At 50.8% G+C, this 17,517-nt stretch overlaps 1 protein-coding gene across 1 annotated transcript in view; it reads right to left on the bottom strand.

The window, feature by feature from the left end:
• Window positions 1-2,380: 2,380 nt before the first annotated feature.
• Hoxb3 (homeobox B3) overlaps window positions 2,381-17,517 on the bottom strand; it is a 54,990-nt gene continuing 39,853 nt past the window's right edge. The window contains exons 3-5 of the mRNA XM_041664959.1: window positions 9,037-9,124; window positions 5,540-6,136; window positions 2,381-4,705 (exon numbers count right to left, since the gene is read on the bottom strand). Coding sequence (XP_041520893.1) covers window positions 3,867-4,705; window positions 5,540-5,987 — 1,287 coding nt within the window. The 5' untranslated portion in view covers window positions 5,988-6,136; window positions 9,037-9,124 and the 3' untranslated portion in view covers window positions 2,381-3,866. The remainder of the gene's footprint in view (window positions 4,706-5,539; window positions 6,137-9,036; window positions 9,125-17,517) is intronic.

Here is a 17,517-nt window from a genome sequence, read left to right on the forward strand (position 1 = left end):
AATTCCACGTCCCTTAAAAAAAAAAGGCCTGAGGGAGGGGGTAGCAAAAAAGAAAGGTAATTCTGGGAGGGCCAGGAAACAGATGGGAAATGGGGACAGAGGGAAGGCGCTAACTTGGGTGGAAAGTTTGCCCCGGAGAACTCCCACGGCTCTGGCCTCCCCTCCCCCCTTCTCTCTCTGCCGCCCAGCCTAAAGGAGAAGGCTGGTTAGCAGAGAAATGGCAACTCAGCGGAAAACTGGAACTAGAAACTTTCTGTCAGTGTAACGTCCTCGTGGGTGGTGGTGAGTATTTATAGAAAAAAAAAAGGAAAGAAAATAAAAGGAGTAGTCTGACTAGAAGGGGGGGGGGTGGAGGACCTGGATGCAGCCGCTGTGAGGACAGAAAGAGGCAGGGGCAGGCTCTTAAGGAACTGCTCTTAACTGGGCCAGAGGGTCAGAGAGGGTGGTGTGTAACCGCTTAACAAAAACTACATGTATATAATATATATTATATGTAATATGCATTCCATTTGGGCGGTGGTTAGCAGGCGGAAAGCCAGATAGCAGCTGTCTGCAAGTTGTGCTGTGGGGCCTGGGAAGGGTTTTCTCCCTGGCTGTGCCCTTGGACACCTCTACAAGTTTTGTAACAAACCAGTTGGCTGCAGTATCCAGAGTTCTTCTAAGGCAATCAGGGCCCAGACTGTCCTGTAGAAAATATAGCTCTCTAACCATTGATGACAGATTTTATGGCCAGATTAGTCAAGAGCAGAAAATTTGGGCGTTAAAGGGGGTGGAGAGGAGTGGCAAGAGAACCCTGCTTCCCAGAGACATCCTCCCTGCCCCCCCTCCCGCCCCTCCTCTAGGAATCTTGCAGCGCAGATTTTTAGCCATGTTCTTAACAGCTTTTGCTAAGTACCTGGAGTCTTGAAGACAGAAGGGAAGGTTCTAGTTTTGTTTATAGCCCCAGCTTCAAGCCAAAGCACTGCTTTTTATCTAGCTAGCTAAAGTCTCTCTTAATCCTGGCCTCTCCAGCTAGATAAATAAGCAATCCACCTCTCCCTCCACCCTCAGAGCCAAACAGGACCCTTCAGGTAGTTACATCATTCAGAAAAAGTTACTCAGGGACGAGAAAAAGGGAAGGAAAGACAGACCCTTGAGCGTCATTTGATCCCAATCAAACTTTGCACGCTCCTCTGCCTTTAATTTATAGCCTGACCCAATGCTAAATTGCTTGCTGCCTCGATGAGCCACGTCCAGTTTTTTTTTTTTAATCTGCTTGGTGGGGAGGGGGTGTATTATTCAGGTTGTTTTTTATTGTTATTTATTGTTGCATAAAGACTGTAATTATTAACCTTGGACTGCCAGGAAGCCACATAAAAATGAAAACCAGCCCTGGCTTTAAGGCGGAGGGTCTGGACCGCCTCTCACCTCCTCCCCATATCACCAGTATCACCAAATATATGCTCCCAATTAAGCGATGCGGGCGCAAGGCTCACAATTAGAATTATGCAACTCTTCAGCAAGCAGCCGTCGCCTCTCTTTCAGCGAATTAGCCCCATATTTCAGCCTCCCTGTCTCCTCGCTCTTTATCGGAGACTGCGATGCGGTGGTGACATTTCATCTCTGACAGACCCTCTCTAGCCTCGCTCCAATGTGATAAAACTTTTATGGAACCAGGACTAAGAAATGAAGTTTTCCCAAGGATCGTGGAAACAGAGCCTCACATCAGCCTGGGGACCATTTTATTTAAGCTTGGTTTCAACAGCTTCCCTCGCTCCTCCCTCTTTCCCTGGCAGGAGAAATCAAACCGGCCTCCTCTTCCTCTGCCCCGGGCTTCATTTAATGATTTAATTTCACTTTAGTTCTAAGGCTTGACCTGAGAAGTCTAGGCCTCGGTTTGTTGTTGTTTTTTTTCCCCCAGATTAATCATTTTCCTTTGTTTTCATTTTAGACCCAATGGTGGTTGGGCTTCTGGTCACGTGACAGCCTCCTTGTAGCTCCGGAAGAGAACCCTGAAGTTTAGGTTGCCTGGAAGAAGCAGCAATAAGCTAGATTTTGCTTTGGTTTGCGGTGGGCAGAGGGGTGCATGGAGGTGGTGGTCTAAGGAAAAAGAAAGGCCAAAAACAAAAATAGAGAGGCAAAGAGGCTAGCAGACAGCCCAAGATTCCCTTCCCTCCCCCAACTTGTTACTTAAACCTTAGCTGAAGAACTTGGCAGAATAGTCTAGACTGCTATGAATGTCAAAAACCCAGAATTCAAACCAGGAGAAAAAGCTGGAGAGGAGACAGGGGCCGGAGTAGTGGACAAAAATGCCCTCCCTCTTAGGGGATATTGGCAATTGGAACCTTTTCTCTGTGATCTGAATTGGACCACCAGGACAAGATAAAATTGATAACAGAAAGTTTATTCAAGAATTGTTTTGACAGACAACCCTTTTAACTAAGGGGGAAAAAAGTAACTACAGAAGAATAAAGAAAGTTCCAAGAGAGAATTAACTCTAACTCTACAAATTCAGGACTGTACAGTGACCATTAGGAGCTGAGTTCATGCCTTTTAGAACTAATTACAATTGCTCATAAGTACAAGTTTAACATAAATCTACAGCTCTCATCTAGAATACAATAAAAACTAAAATAGCTGGTTTTACATGACAGGAAACACAACATCCTTTATAACAAGTAAATACTAAAAAAGTACATTTTTTCCTTTTTTGTTCCTCATATAAATACATAATGTAGGGGGATAAATAATACAAAAAAAGAAAATATTTCAACAGGCTATAACCAATAAATATATATGAAAATGTTCACTAGAACACACGCTTTTTGAGGGAAGCTGGACTTCCTCAGGCCCAGACATCTCTCACAGTTGTTTTTTTTTTTTTAATATCCATTAAAATGTAAACTCCAAGTGCAACAAGAGAGTGCCCTGTCAGGAACTGGAGCAAGGTCCACAGGCCCAGCTGCAGCCCCTGCCTAGGACAGACAGTTTGTTCAAATATACCCTGTTTTCACGTTAAGTCAAGAGAATAACAGAAGAAAAAGGAAAGTGGAGAGCTTCGAGTGGATTGCTTTCCAGGGAGAGAGTGTGGGATGGGGTGGGAGCTGAGGAGACGAAGAGTGGCAAACCTCCAGTCCTGACAACTTGCCTGCCTTAGTCTCTTAACTTTTTCTTAAAAGAAAAAAATATATATATTTATATTATAGGCAGCTCTAACTTTCAGGATCTCTCACCATCCCTGAGCCCTCTGGAACATGTAATCAGTAGGGGTGGGGGTATAGATATGAATGTCCTTAGAGCAGAAAATTGTGGGGCTAGGCATGGTGGGCATGGCAGGAAGCCTCAAATAGATGGGGGGCAAATTGAGGCTTGGGGGAGTGGGAGGAAAACATTTTGTGCCCTTAGATTGAAATGTGTTTTCTTATTTTTCATAAGGAGAATGAAAGGGAAGACCAAAAAAAAGTAAGTCAAGATTTGGGGGAATTGCTCACAGAGATGGAAGGTAAGTCGGTTGGTTGATGAACGCCAAGTCATCAATTTTGAATGTGCTTCTCTGCCCTGCTTTCCTATCTGGGTTCCCTCTACCCGACTCCCTCTCCAATCTGAAATTCCAACTTGGTAGTGCTGGAGCCCTGGGATAGATGTGGTCGCCTCCAACCTGCTGTGGATTCCTTTCCAAGGGTGTGGGCTGGCAGATGGAACCAGGCTTGGAGGCCTTCAAGACAGCCTCAGGCCAAGGGAAGGGGGGGGAGGCGCCCAAGGCCTACCTTGTCCCTGGAAACCTGCAACAACCCCAACACACACACAGGCCTCCAAACCGCCCCCACAACCAGCTCCACAACCTCCCAGGCCCTTGATTCCCCCCCCACACACACCTGCCCCTCACATCACAGGTGTGTCAATTTGGGTGCTTCTTGAATTCTACCCTGAGACGCGTGGTGAGAGGAGAGGTCTGTGTAGGTGGGGTGAGGATCACAGGGTCCGTGATGCTGGCTGGGGGCCATAGGGGGCGTCCCATTGTAGTCCAGGTTCCCCGAGGGGTGATGGGAAAGGTGATTGAGGCCGTAGAGGGAGGGGCCGGCAGGGGGCGGCAGCGGATCCGCGTAGCCACCCCCGCCCACATACACCGGGCTGCCCTGCATGGTGGGTGTCCCATAGGCGCCCCCGTTGGCTTGGAGGACGTGGGGCTCGTACTCGGGCGCCGGGGTCGGGGGGTACTTCTGTGGGGCGCCGCAACCCTTGAGAGGGGGCTGGTAGTTGGAGGGCAGCGCGTAGGCATTCTGGTGGCCTTTACCGAAGGCTGGTGGGGACGGGCTGTCATAGCTGGGAGTCATAGAATGTAAGGCGTTCATGAAGCCGGCCGTGGACTGCATGGGTTGCGGGGGGCTGCCGGCCGGAGAGGGACCCCCGGACGAAGAGGCCAGCCCTTTGGCCTTCTGGTCTTTCTTGTATTTCATGCGGCGGTTCTGGAACCAGATCTTGATCTGGCGCTCGCTGAGGTTCAGCAGATTGGCCATCTCCACGCGGCGCGGCCGGCACAAGTAGCGGTTGAAGTGGAACTCTTTCTCCAGCTCAACCAGCTGCGCGCTTGTGTACGCCGTCCGCGCCCGCTTGGACGCCGCTGACCCCGGGGGGCTCTTGTCCCCTCCCCCGCCGCCACTGCCGCCCCCGCCGCTGCTACCGCCGCCGCTGCCACCGCCGCCGCCGCCGCCACCACAACCTTCTGCTGGACCCGAGGGGGAGGGGCGGGAAGGGGAGAAAATGAAATAAAAGATAATTACTGAACACGCCGAAATTGAATGCATCGTTTCTTAATAAATCCAGGTCTGGACTCCGAAAGCCCCGCCACCCTCCCCTTCCCGTCCCCGCCTCCTCCTCAACACCCCCCTCCCACCTCCCGTCGCATTAGCGGACACTCTATAATAGTGGCATTTATTAAGAGACCTGTTCTCCTTTCACTGCCCCAGCTTATGAAAATTTGATCATGTCACACAGACAGAGCTGCGTGGCCATTTATTTAGGGTTAGATTTTTGCGTGTGCGCGCACCCCTCCCCTGTATATATCCAAATACAAGTCTGAGATGATCCCCTTCTGTCCGTCCTCTTTACAGGATGGGTGACTGAGAACACCTTGGGGGGACTGGACACTGGTGAGCAGGCCCTGGAAGTGTGGCACTAAAGACTGCGGTGGCTGAAGGCCAGGACCCCAAGCCGCCTGAGCGATGGTGATTAATACCCACAGTAATCATACTTAATAATAATCTGTCCTTGATGACTCTGTGCCCTCCAGGCGATGCGGCCTTGGGAAGGGCTCTGAGGCCAACCTTCCCACCTCCTGGAAATTCTTGGAAACCCAAGAGGAGGATGGCTGGAGGGACTGGGTTTTGGCAGGGTCAGAGGTCATCAGGTGGTGAGAGGAGGTACGGGAGGAGGGAGGACCACCAGGCAGCCACCTAATATTGTTCCCAGGCGCCTTGTGGGCGCCTAGGGGTTGGTGCTAGAATAACAGTGACATTCCTGAACTGGACAAAAGCTGACGATGAAGGCAGAGAGCTGGTACCTGTGCCGGGGGAGCTGTTTTTCAGCTTGGACGTTTGCCTCGACTCTTTCATCCAAGGGAATATCTGTTTGGTGAGGGTGGAGTTGGAGCCGGGACCGCACTTGGGGGGGCCGCTTTTGGGGGGCCCTCCCCCGTTATTGCTGTTGCTAGTGGTACTGGTAGGTGCTGCGCTGGGTGGGGGTGAGCCCGGCGGGGCGGGCAGGGGCTCTGGGGCCAGGCCGGGCCTCATGCAGCTGCCGTTGAGCTCCTTGCTCTTGGCATGTGGGGCGGCATTGCCCAGGGACTGCAGGGAACACGCTGAGCGCTGGTAGTCACCCTCCAGGTGCGTAGCGGCCTGGAAGGGGGGCTGGGGAGGCCCGTCGTAGCCGAAACCATTGCTGCCAGGGTACGAGGAGTAGCCTCCGAAGAGCGCAGCTGCTGTGTTGTCGTAGTAGGTGGCTTTCTGCATCGCTGGGCGAGGCCCGGGCAGTGGGTGGCAACTTGCAAGGGCCTGATACCCTCACGACCGGACATTGGCACCCCTGGGGGTCACGTGACACGCCGGACCCCCCTCCCCTTTCTGCCCCCCTCCTCCCGGGTCTGTTCCAAGCGGCTGACCTGCGGGGCGAGAGAAGAGACACAGGGGGAGAAGAGGACTGGGCCTCGAATCCATCTTAGGAACTAAAAAGGGAACTGACATCAATAGGGTTTTTTTTTTTCTTCTCTCCTCGCCAGTCTTTCTGCAGCAGACGCTGGGACCAAGTATCTGACCTGACATGGATGCTTCTTGCTTCAACTTTAATTTTAAAGGAAACAAAACAAAACACCGACTTTCATTTCGATTTTAAAAAAAATCAGAATTGTACTCCATTGGGGGAATGCTTGGGAATAGAATTGCTTCGTGGACCATTGCTTCCTTCTCTCCTGCTTGTGTGCCAGCCCTGGCCTCTCCTACAATATCTGCTCACCTCCTCCCAACTCTGGAGTAGGGCACTGCCAGGGAGGGGGCACTATTAGACTCCAAAATAAAAGCATCTTGGAGGCCCACGTTCCAGTGTAGAAACTTCTCTGTCTCCTCTCCCTCCCTCCCTCTCTCCCTCACTCCAGATCCTTCCACCTAAGCAAAGTCTAACCTGGAAGGAACTTGCAGATCTTGGATCCAAGCCAGACTGAAAAGCAAGTTCATCTGGGACCCTTCCCTCCAGGAAGATCATAACAGCCTAAGGTAGAAAATTCCTGAAGATTTTTAACCCCCAGAGCCATGGAACCAGGCTTCATCCATCCATGTCCCATCTGCAGGTACCATCACCTCCAGTCTTGGCTCAGGCAAGCCAGGGATCTAGCAGCCTGCGGCCCCTGTGGAGCCTCCAAATGGACCAGGATTGTTTAGATTTCCCAGGCAAGACCGGTTGGTGCTACGACCATTTGGCTTGGTTCTCCCCCAACCTTTCCATAATAGTCTGTTTTCTTTTCTTTCTCAGGGAAAAAAAAAGTAAAAAGGAAAGATTGCGCAACTGCTGAAATTTTCTACTGAGATGGGGGAAATTATTCAGGATGAAAAAGACCCACAAAACAATTTGAACACTGTTCTTCTCTGGGTTTGAAAGGGGGGCTGTTTACTGAGGCTCCCAACATCAAAAAAATAATAATAAAATTACTGTCGCTATTTTAATACAGCCTTTCAAAAGTGCACCGGAAAAATAAAGCTTAATCTCGTCAGGGGATTTTGTATTTCTTCCCAGATTTCTGCCTGTATCTCTCCTCTCTGTATCTTCTCCAGCCCTCAGTGGGTGGTGGTACGTCCCTTAACCCTTCAGACTGAGCCTTTCTGTGCTGTGTGCTTTTGGAAAAACTTAAAATATCATTCAGCTCAGCTGGTCAACTCCAAAGATAAATCAGTAAAAATAAATGAGAGGAATGCAGGAAGAGTGAGTCCCTCCCCTACACAACGCTGCTCTGAACGGCAGATTCATACTTAAAAGGGAGCTAATGCTGCCCTGAGTTCCGATTGGTTTCCGAGAAATTTCTGATTCTGGAAATACACATGGGTCTGCTAAGCAGCAGGTCCTTCCAGGGAGGACTGGAGTTCAATTGACCAGGCTGACCCAATCCCTTTATTATTATTACCATTAGCCTCTGATGATTTAACCAAAATTAGCTTCGGAGCAGCCCTGGCTGAAAGGGAGAATTAATTAACCGGCATCAGTTGAGTTTGTTATTAATAGATAGAAAAGAGAATGAAATAAAAACGTTGGAGGGGGTTAGCTGGCTGGGCCCTGGCTTTATTTAGTCTAAGTGATTGTTACAGCAATAATGATGATGGTCATAGTAGTAATAATAATAAATAAAAACCTAGCAATTTGACTAGACGCCTGGGCCTGAAATTTCGGTCGCTCCCCCAGCAATAAGCCCCAAACCATTTCAGGACAGAGGCCAGGCAAGTGTGGGAAGCGAAGGAGCCAGAGACGTGAGTGATAGAAAAGAATGGAGACTCCGCTGGCGGTGAGGCAGGGCCAGGAAGGTTTGTGGATTCCGAGAGCCTCCAGCTGCCGCGGCAGGCGGGCTGTCTGGCCGTTGCTGCCTCGGTGGTTGGAGAGAAGCTACCAGCCTCCTACTCAGGCTCAAGGAAGCGAGGAGAAACCGATCGGGACGCCGAATTGGTTGGCTGCGGCAGGTTCCAAGCACACCGGGCCGGGCCCGGGCCGAGCCCGGCGGCGGCAAGTTTGGCGCTGGAGGTAACCGAATTAAAAGGCGCCTTGGCAACTCTGCTCCGGGACTTTGCCCAACAGGACTCCTGGCTGGAAGGCGCAGAGGCCCGGCTGACGGGACAGTAAGGGAAGGGACCGCGGGGATCTGAGAGCTGGGATCCAGAAGAGGGGGTGGGGAACATCTCTACCCAGTCAAACATGTCTATTTCCCCTGCCTCCATGTTGGAAAAATTCAGACTCCATATGGCTCTTCGGAAGGGTGGGAGGGAAACAGTGGTTCCCGGCTTCCCCCTCAGAGTCTCGCTAGAGAAGGGAGGCAAGCCCCCCTCCAGAACACCACCTTTCCAGGCACAATCCTGGGAGAGCTGGGAAGGTTAACAATAGCTGGAAAAACCCCAGGAGAGAGGATAGGCCACCTTCCAGGACTTTTTAAAAAATTAATGAAAGGAAGAAAAATTGAAAGAATAAGAAAGGGAAAGAAAAAGGTTCAGCTCTTCTTAGCAAACGGGGGAGGAGATTCAGCCCTAGATCTGGCTTCTGGGGAAAAAAAGAGCAGAAAAGGAGAGAAGGAGAGAGAGAGAGAGAGAGAGAGAGAGAAGAGAGAAAGAGAGAGGGAGGGAGGGAGGGGGAGAGAGGAGAGAGAGGGAGAGGGAGAGAGAGAGAGAGAGAGAGAGAGTCACTCGCTGCGTGGAAGGAAGCTTAAAGCTTGTGAACTCTTCTTGAACCGAGATTGGAGTCATATGGGCCATAAATCATTGAGACATACTCTCCGCCATTCACAAACTGATAGCCTATTTCAGTCCAGCTTACCTTAGCCACCGACGAGGGGAGAACAGGCAGACATAATATATATTCACATCGAGCCTCAGCGCGAGCGGCAGGCGAGAAATCTCCCCTCCTTGAAGGCAAAGGAAAAAAAAGACCACTGTTTAAAGCTGCGTCGCCCCCCCTCCCCAAAGCCACCCCGGCTGGGGAGCCCGAGGGGCAGACCGGCCAGAGGAGCCGTGCGGCGTCCGCTTCAATTCACTCGGCTTTGGAGCGGGGGGTGCGCAGGAGGGAGGGGTAGGGGAGCGGAGGAAAAAAATAGCAGACCGAAAGGTGCTGGGAGGCTCGGCTCGCCGAAAATCCAGCTCCGGGCTCCAGCTCGGCCAAGCCGCCACAGTGTGGTTGCCCTATAAGACTGGTACGCCCTACTCTCTGTAACAATGGCCTCTGCTTTTGCACAGGGAAAAAAACCACAGACACACACAGACACAGACACACACACCCAAGCTCACCCCCCCACCTCTCCCCCTTTAGCAAGCATAGATGCCTGATAAGGAGGGAAGGTGATTGTGGTGATGAGCGCTGGGGGGGGGGCGAGTACCCCTCCCCCAAATAAGAGTGCAAAGCAAAGAAAGTAGAGGGTGGTCTTCTCTTGTTTTGTTTTAAAAACAGATAAAATTTTTACATCGAGGTCAGAGCGGAAAAGGAGAACAAAATGCAAAGAAAGCTGGTGGAGTTCACAGATTGCGCCCCCCCCCCCATCCAGGCCTCATACTGGACCATTATGCTAATCCAAGAAGTAGCCTCTGGAGACCTAGTCTGAGGCTGGCCTGGCTGGGCCAGGGCCGCTGGGTGCCCCTCCTGTGCGCATTCACAGTAGGCGCACAGAGACTTTTTTTTTTTAAGTAGTCTGCTGGCTGAGTCTCAGACCCTCTTGCTGAACCTTCCAGACCCTGGTCCTTCTTTCTTCGACATCCTCCACCCCCAGCCCCCAAATCTCCAAACCCAGTCTCCAGTGGGGGAGGAGGCAAGGCCAGACTTTTTTTTTCCCATCCCCTCTTTTTTTTTCTGAGAACAGACAACTAGCGGTAAGTGATGATTAAAAAGCCCAGAACATCTTGCAGGGGGAGTGGGGTTGAAGGGGTGACAAAAGCAAGACCCTGTGGTTTAGCTGCAGCTCCAGACAGCCGGTCAGGAGCAGGGCTCTGGGAACTTCAGTGAGTCTTTCCTGTTAAGATTCTCACCTCGGGACTGGCAGAAGGGGCTAGGAGGTGAAAAGGACATTTGTACTCCTGGGAAGATGAGAAAAACTTCACAATGGCTTTGTCTTAAAGGTACTGGCGGACAGGAGAGAAGATGATGGTGATTATTATTATCACACAGAGCAAACCTGTTTGTTTCCCTACTACAACTAAGCTCTGCGTGGCAAGATTTATGACTCTTGGCACAAGCAAAGAAAAGAAGGCTACAAAAGCTAAAAGTTTTCTTAGGGTGTGTTTGAGCAGGGCAGGCAAAGGCAAGGAGGAGGCCCGTAGGAGGGAGACAGGAGCCAAGAATGTAGCTGTCTGCAAATTTGGGGCAGGGGGTGGGGAAAGAGCCATTGGCAGTAGAGGCAAGAGACAGAAAAAAAGAGAACAGGTCATTTCTTCAAGCTGGAGTGCTTGCAGGCTGAATTACTGCTGACTCCGGGCTTAGGGGATGATACAGAAGGCTGCCGGGGGTCTCTCTTCTACGTGGACAGAAGGCTTGGAAACTGGGTCTCTGACTTCGGGTAGACATGTCCAGCCAGGACCCTGAGCAGAATTCCTGGTTGGGACACTTGGTTTTTGCCTTCTCCCATCTGGATACACCAGGACAGGCGATGGGACTGGGGAAAACGAAGGTGAGAGATGGCCCACTATTGTCTCCCCTCCCAGGGAGGATGGCTTGGTCTGGCTCTAGCATTAGTTCTCTTACCCCCTTCCCCACTCAAAAGTTCTTCTCTAGGAGTGGGAAGGTGGGGGGGGTGGCTCCAGGCTTCTAGCACCCCTCCCCAATATTTCTAAGCCCATCAAATCACTTCAAATTGGCTGCAGCAATTGGTTTCCTGGGGCCTGTTACCCAGAGGGAACCTGTGGCTTTCAGCAACAGGAGTCACATACAGCGTCCTAGATATGATACCTGACATCCTACTGTCTGCCCAGAGTTGGTGACTCCTCGGGGAGGTGGTGGCTGGAAGTAGGTGGGAGTTGAGGGGTTAAGTGGAGAAGTTGGGAGCCATTTTGCTGTTTATTAATAGTCTCAACAATAACAAAAATATGTTGAAGTGTTGGGGCTCAGGCCAGGAGCCTCCTGAAGAACGGTCCCAATACCCAACAACTCTGGTAAAAGATCTAGAGGGCGAGATGCCAAAGAAGTTTAGGTCTGGTGGGTCAGCAGTTCAGGCCAAGGGTGCTTCCAGAGGCTTCAGGGAACTTAGACAACCAACTCTTTTTCTCTAGTTCCCTAAAATAAAAAGTTTTTAAAAAAATGTATTTCAGACTCTCGAGCTCACCTGAAAGTTTCCACCACTGGCTAGGGATGGTTATTATGAAACTGGGAGGAGTAGCTGGTTACTTTCAGGACTGCGCAATTCTGCCTAAAGGAATAACCAAAGAGCTTAGGTGTCACCTAGACACTTTGGGGGCCAGAGAGGAGCTACTGCAGGGGTCCGGATTACACTGAGGGGGTGGGGGTGGAAACTGCTCCAGAGTGAGCAAAAGACCCTCTCTTCCCAAGCCTTCTTCATCCCTCATGGGTGAAGAGGAACATCCAGGGTCAAGAGGAAAAAGGAGGATTGGGGGGGGGGGGGAGCCAGGAACAGGGAGAAAATTCCAGAGAATATGCACTCCCAAGTTGGGTAGGAGCTGAATCTGAGGTTTCCTGATCAATTTGTGAAAACAGCATCCATTTGAAATACTTGGGGAACAGTTAGATCCTCCTTTGGCTTCTTACTGGCACTTTCCTTCTAGGCTACAGGGAGTTGCCCGTGAAGCTGGGAGGTGGCAGGGTACAGAGGGGAATCAGCCAGCAGCTGTGAGAGAGTGGTGGGTTCGGAGCCTTTTCAAATTTAAGAGACAAAGGAGCTTGGGGTAGAGGACCTCAGAGGGTCTGAGAGTAGTCTCTGAGGTCTGACAGAAGGCAGGTGGAATAGAAGGCGTGATTTAGGGTTAGTTAGAGGCAGACAAACAGGGAACAATTTTCTTCTGGAGTCGGAGGACTTGGTAACTTTGTGGGAGGGGAGAAGAAAAAGATAAAAGAGGAGAAATGAAAAAATTGAGAGACAGATAGCCAATGTGAACTAATAAAGGCAGAAATTAATAATAAGTATATATATTAAAAAAAAACAGGACAAGGCATCCCCCTTCACAGACTTCCTTTCTGCCCCTTAGAGACAGTGAGAGCTTGGCACTCTCCTCCCCGACTCCTACTAGGCACTCAGTCATGCTAGGAGCAGAGCACTGTAGGCAACATCTGAGTGGTCAGTCACTGGCTGCCCATCCTTGGGAGCCTCAGCATGACTATCTCTACCCACCCTCCCCCCCAAAAAAAATCCATTAAAGAGAGAACGAAAAATTTTCTCAGTAAGGGCAAACAGGGCTGGCTCATTTAAAACCAATTTCTGCTCTCAGTCTTCTGGTGACCAAGAATCCCAGACTCAGTTAAAACAGCAGAAAACTTCTCTGGCCCTGTGGACCTGCTGGAGCTGCAGCGGCATTTAACGGTTTGTTTCTTGCTCACCCTTGTCTGGGTTCCCTGTCCCAGTCTCTTTCCTAGTGTGGCCTCCCAAGTCTGTGGCAGCCACCAAGTACTGCAGAATTCATGCACATCTCCTTCTCTTCTTAAATATTAATGGAGATTTTAAAGCTTAAAGCTTTGTAAAAGGAGGGGATTGTGAATGCAGATGGCTTTGTAGACTAGACATTTGTTTCCCTAGTCCCTGGCTCTCTAAAAATGCTTGAGTGGGAAGGAACAAAGAAACATAGGAAGAAGAGGAGCTGAGCTCTTTCCCCAAGGCGGGTATCTGAAGCTGATGATAACTCCAGGAGGGAGGAGAGAGAGAGCCCGCCCCAATGAGAGAAGAAAAGAAAAGCCAGGCTGAATCACCCCACCTCTGCCTCAGGATAAGAGGGGGGGGGGGGCAGAAAGACACAGAACAACCACAAGGATCTAGGAAGTCTACTGGGTGCCTGTGGAAGCCCCCTGAACCTGAATGATAGGACAACAACCTGGAGTGGCAGCAGCAGCAGGCAGGCTCTTTGGTGATGAAAGATCTATCTCTGAATTAGGGACATCTAGAAGCTCAGTCCTGGCAAAGCCCACCCCTATCCAGTGTAGACAAGACAAAGGTAGGCAGGGTGGAGAGGCAGAGGGAAGAGGGGGAGTGACTTGTGAATCCTGGATGGCCAGGGGAGGATGCTGGGGGAAGGAGGGAGGCGGTGGCAAGACTGGCTGAAGGGCTCAGACCACTTCTTGTGGCCGGCTGGCAGGGTCTCTCCTGACAGATTGGATGTCTCTCTCCCAGTGACCTCTGTTTAGCCGACAATAACTCATTGGACTAATGGCCAATCAGTGGAAGGCCTCCAAATATAAAAAACGCCAAAGTCAGAATGGGACAGAGCTAGAGTCTGGGTCTGGTAGTCATATGTATATAACTTTCCCTCTTAAAATAGGTTTGGAGGAGTGGGTTATCTGACCAGAGCCTGGGATTTATAAAGATGAAGTTGTTGCCTGACTGTCTCCACTTCCTGTCTCAGAGAAATCCATATTCCAAGCCTTACTGTCCTGGGCATCCCAGAATTCTCCTCAATCCTTCCACCCTCCTTATAGCCTCAATACCCCAAGACATTGCCCTCCACACAGCAAAGTGTTAGCCTCTGCCTCTGCCATTGGAAGAAAAGAAAGAAAACAGAGCAAAGGCAAAACAGGAGCTTTCTCTTGCTAGCCTCTGTCCTAGTCCCCCTGGAAGGACAGTCAGCATGGTGCTATGGCCAACTACATATGCCCTCTGCCAGATATAGAAGGTCTAAATGTCCAGGGGTCAAAGGTGGGGAAACTGCACCTGTTTTCACAGATTCTAAACTGTAAACCCACAATTCAGGTCTTGGGCAGGGTAAGGGGAGGAACCTCAGAACTCCATCACACTGAATTCTAGACAACTCCAACCTTGGCTTAGCATCTAACAGGAAAAAGAGTCTTGTTTGGTGGTGCTAGTGCCCATTTTCCTTAAACCCTATGCCAATCCTAGCTCAACCCAGCTACCTAATCTTCTATTACCATTGCTCTTGACCCTGCCCTTCCCTTCTGTTGAGAACAGGGACTTCTTGGAAAGAGAGGACTTTTTTTTCCAGAGGATCAAGCAGAGACAAACTCTGACTTTTGCAAACAAATCCTGCAGTAACTTCTCCAGTCATATGTCCACAGAACTCCAGGACATACAGGGAGTTGCTCCCAAGCAACTAATAAAGGATGGAGATACAAAGATGTACCCAAGAACAGAAGGAGAGAGGACTTGGGGTGTCCAGTCCAACTCTGCCATTGTATCAGATAAGAAAAGGGAGGCCCAGAGTGGGAAATAAGCTGATCTTGAGTTATGCTTGCCCAGTCTTGAGCACTAGGAGACTCAGGCTTTAATCACTGCTGTTTGACTGTGTGACTTGAAACAGAGCACTCCTTGGGCCTTCTTTAAATCCAAGATGTTTGTATGGAGGAGAAGGGTTAGACTAAATGATCTCCAAGGTTCTCTTTCAAGCTGAACATCAGTGATACTCTGTGCCCCCCTGTAAATATGTAAAATATGAGTAACAACAAGCAATAATAAACTGAGTTCAGACAATAAATGCGCCAGCGCCATTGTTATCAATGCAAAATACTTCCTCTTGGGATTTACATGTTTATTCTTCTACCACTGAGCACACAGCCCAGTCTTGGTCCTCTCTAGCCCCACAGAAATATTGCTCCTCTTCTGGGTGGAGGATGGGTTGTTTTCCACCCTCATTACCAAATCAAAAGTGCTATTTTTGGATGCAGCAATCTGAGCAGTAAATAATTAATTTGTATAATTAGAGGAGAAAGGCTTCAACCTGGTAATTTTTAACCAGGCATCAATGAGCCCATTGTACCAGCCTGGCCTTCTCACCCTATACCCCCACCTCTGCCCACACACCTACCAGCTTCCCCTGGAGCCCCTCCCCCTCAGTTGACAACCAGCCTTTCCATGATGGTCAATGGGGTGGGGGCTGTCCTCAGAGGCAGAATTTGCTCCCATCCCAACGAAGTTCCTTTCTCTGCTGTGTTCCCCCAGAGATCCATGTGCAGGCAGCTGCCTCTAAAGCTTCATTCTCTCCACACCCACTCCACGCTGCACTGAGCTCCAGGTCGAGCTCCCAGCTCTTGAGAAACATGGAAGCCACCTTCCTAGCTCAAGATGCCCCAACAATGCATTGGGTTTGCATTTCAAGAAACTCCCATTAATATCAATTTACTTCACTGAAACCTCGGGTTCTTCATCAAGTTGATGATTTATGATAAAATCAATTAAATTACGGCCACTTAGGGCCCCAGCCGCTTCCTCTCAGATTTCATTGGTCCGGGCCCAAGTGTCTGGTGGAAAAATGCAAGTTTAGCTGGAGGCGAGGAAAGATAATTCTGTGGCTGAGAAAATTTAATGCAAAACAATTTGCAGGCAAAGCCCGTGTCTGGACAGAAACACAGGAGCCACTAGTTGGCCTGCGGAAGGAAGGAACCAGCTAGGGGTCAAAATGTTTTTCTCCCCACCCCCACCATTCTACATGGTTTCCTTATTTTTGATCACCTTTGTGTTCATTTGACCACCACCACCCCCTATCCAGAGAGTGGAAATTTTTGAGCAGTAATGGCAGGATCCAACCCTCCCAAGAGCCAGACTCCAATAACCCCTCATTTCCCTTACCACATGTCCCCCACACCCCTTCACCTAACCATGTTTGCTCAATTCTTAGAATCCCACTATAAAGTTAGAGATTCAAAGTGAAGATGAGCCAGAATGGGTGTGGGCAGGCAGTACATAAGGGGAGAAAGAGGGGCAGTAGCCAGAGACCTGGGTGAGCAGGCTTTGTTGCTTGACTTTGAGAAGAAAGAAAGGCCAGGCAAGAGAAACTACCTCGCGAACAACTTAAGGGGACAGAGAATGGTAACCAAAGCTACCCCATCCCAAAGTAGGACCAGAGGACAGCAGTCTCACTCCTGGCTCCCTGTGTCACTCATAAACTGATTTCATGTAACTGTAATACATCCAAGCAAATCCCAATCGGAGCATATATACATATACATAAACATAGGCATACATGCCGCAGTGTGCAGACCCACTCCCACAATACATAAACACATCTCCACGAGTGTGAGCCTGCCCGCAAACTCCTTACGCCTCACAGAAGCACCACACCCTTCGCCTGTAAAGAGGTGGTGCCTAGGGTCTCCCCACATCTGAGAAAATGAATCCCAAAGCATCAGCCTGGCATCGACTCCCACGCCGCCAAGGAAAAGGGCTTCTCCCGCCTTTGCTCTGTTTGGTTTTTGGTTTCCAGAGCAGGCAGATAGTAAACACAGCTTCTCCGAAAGCCATAAATCAAGCCCTCTCCTACCTTCTCAGCTTAACACCCAGCCTCAACTCAAGCCCTTGTAATTTCAGCTTCAAATAACTCCGAGGTGCTAAAGGGCTGGACCGCGGTGGCAGCTAGACTGTGGGAGCCAGGCCCAACCTCAGCACCCACGGCTCCCGCCTCCCCCTGAAAAACCCTCCAAAATCTCTATCTGTCCTGAACCTGAGAGTTTCCCAAATCCTGGTCCGATCTTGACTACCCACAGGTACACCTCCACATTCCTCTACATTCTCCTTACACCCTAGGACCCTGAACCTAAGTTGCTCTGATCTTTGCCTCGCATTCAGATGCGGACTGGGGACAGGGGACATCGTGTGCTCCTGTCTACACCCACTAGGCCTATGGCGCTGGACTGAACAAGGCACACTTACCTGTGCGGCCTCGGACTAGGGTACGGGCCTCGGTGGGCGGTCGGGTGCGGAGGACAGGCGGGAGCTGAGGGCCAGTCCCAGGACCCTGGGTCCCGGCTGGGGATGAGCCTGGACGGGCCACATCCTGGTCGCTTGGCCCCGGGAGCACCCTGCCGTGCTGGGGGGGGGGGGGGGCAGCCCGCGCCCCGCCCCCGCCCCAGGCTTTGTTCCGCCTGTAGGGCCCGGCGCACCCCTCCTGCCCAGGGATGCTCCGGAGGCGGCAGGACGCGGTCCCACCAAGACCGGCGCCGGGCTGCGGGAATCCCAGGCCGGTGCGGAGACTCGACCTGAGAGTTGACCGAGTCGCCGGGCAAAAAGAGTGGCAACTGACAGGGCCACTGAGAGGCGCGGGGGCCTGGGGGCGCCATGGCGGAAGGCGGGCGCACCGGCGGCTCTTCAATGTCACCAGCGAAATGGGTTCCATATGTCCGACCCGAAGGAGAAGGGAGGGAAAGGGA

Source organism: Microtus oregoni, unplaced genomic scaffold, assembly GCF_018167655.1.
Source record: "Microtus oregoni isolate MIOR12 unplaced genomic scaffold, Mior012 000015F_ref0000493, whole genome shotgun sequence".
Taxonomy (NCBI): domain Eukaryota; kingdom Metazoa; phylum Chordata; class Mammalia; order Rodentia; family Cricetidae; genus Microtus; species Microtus oregoni.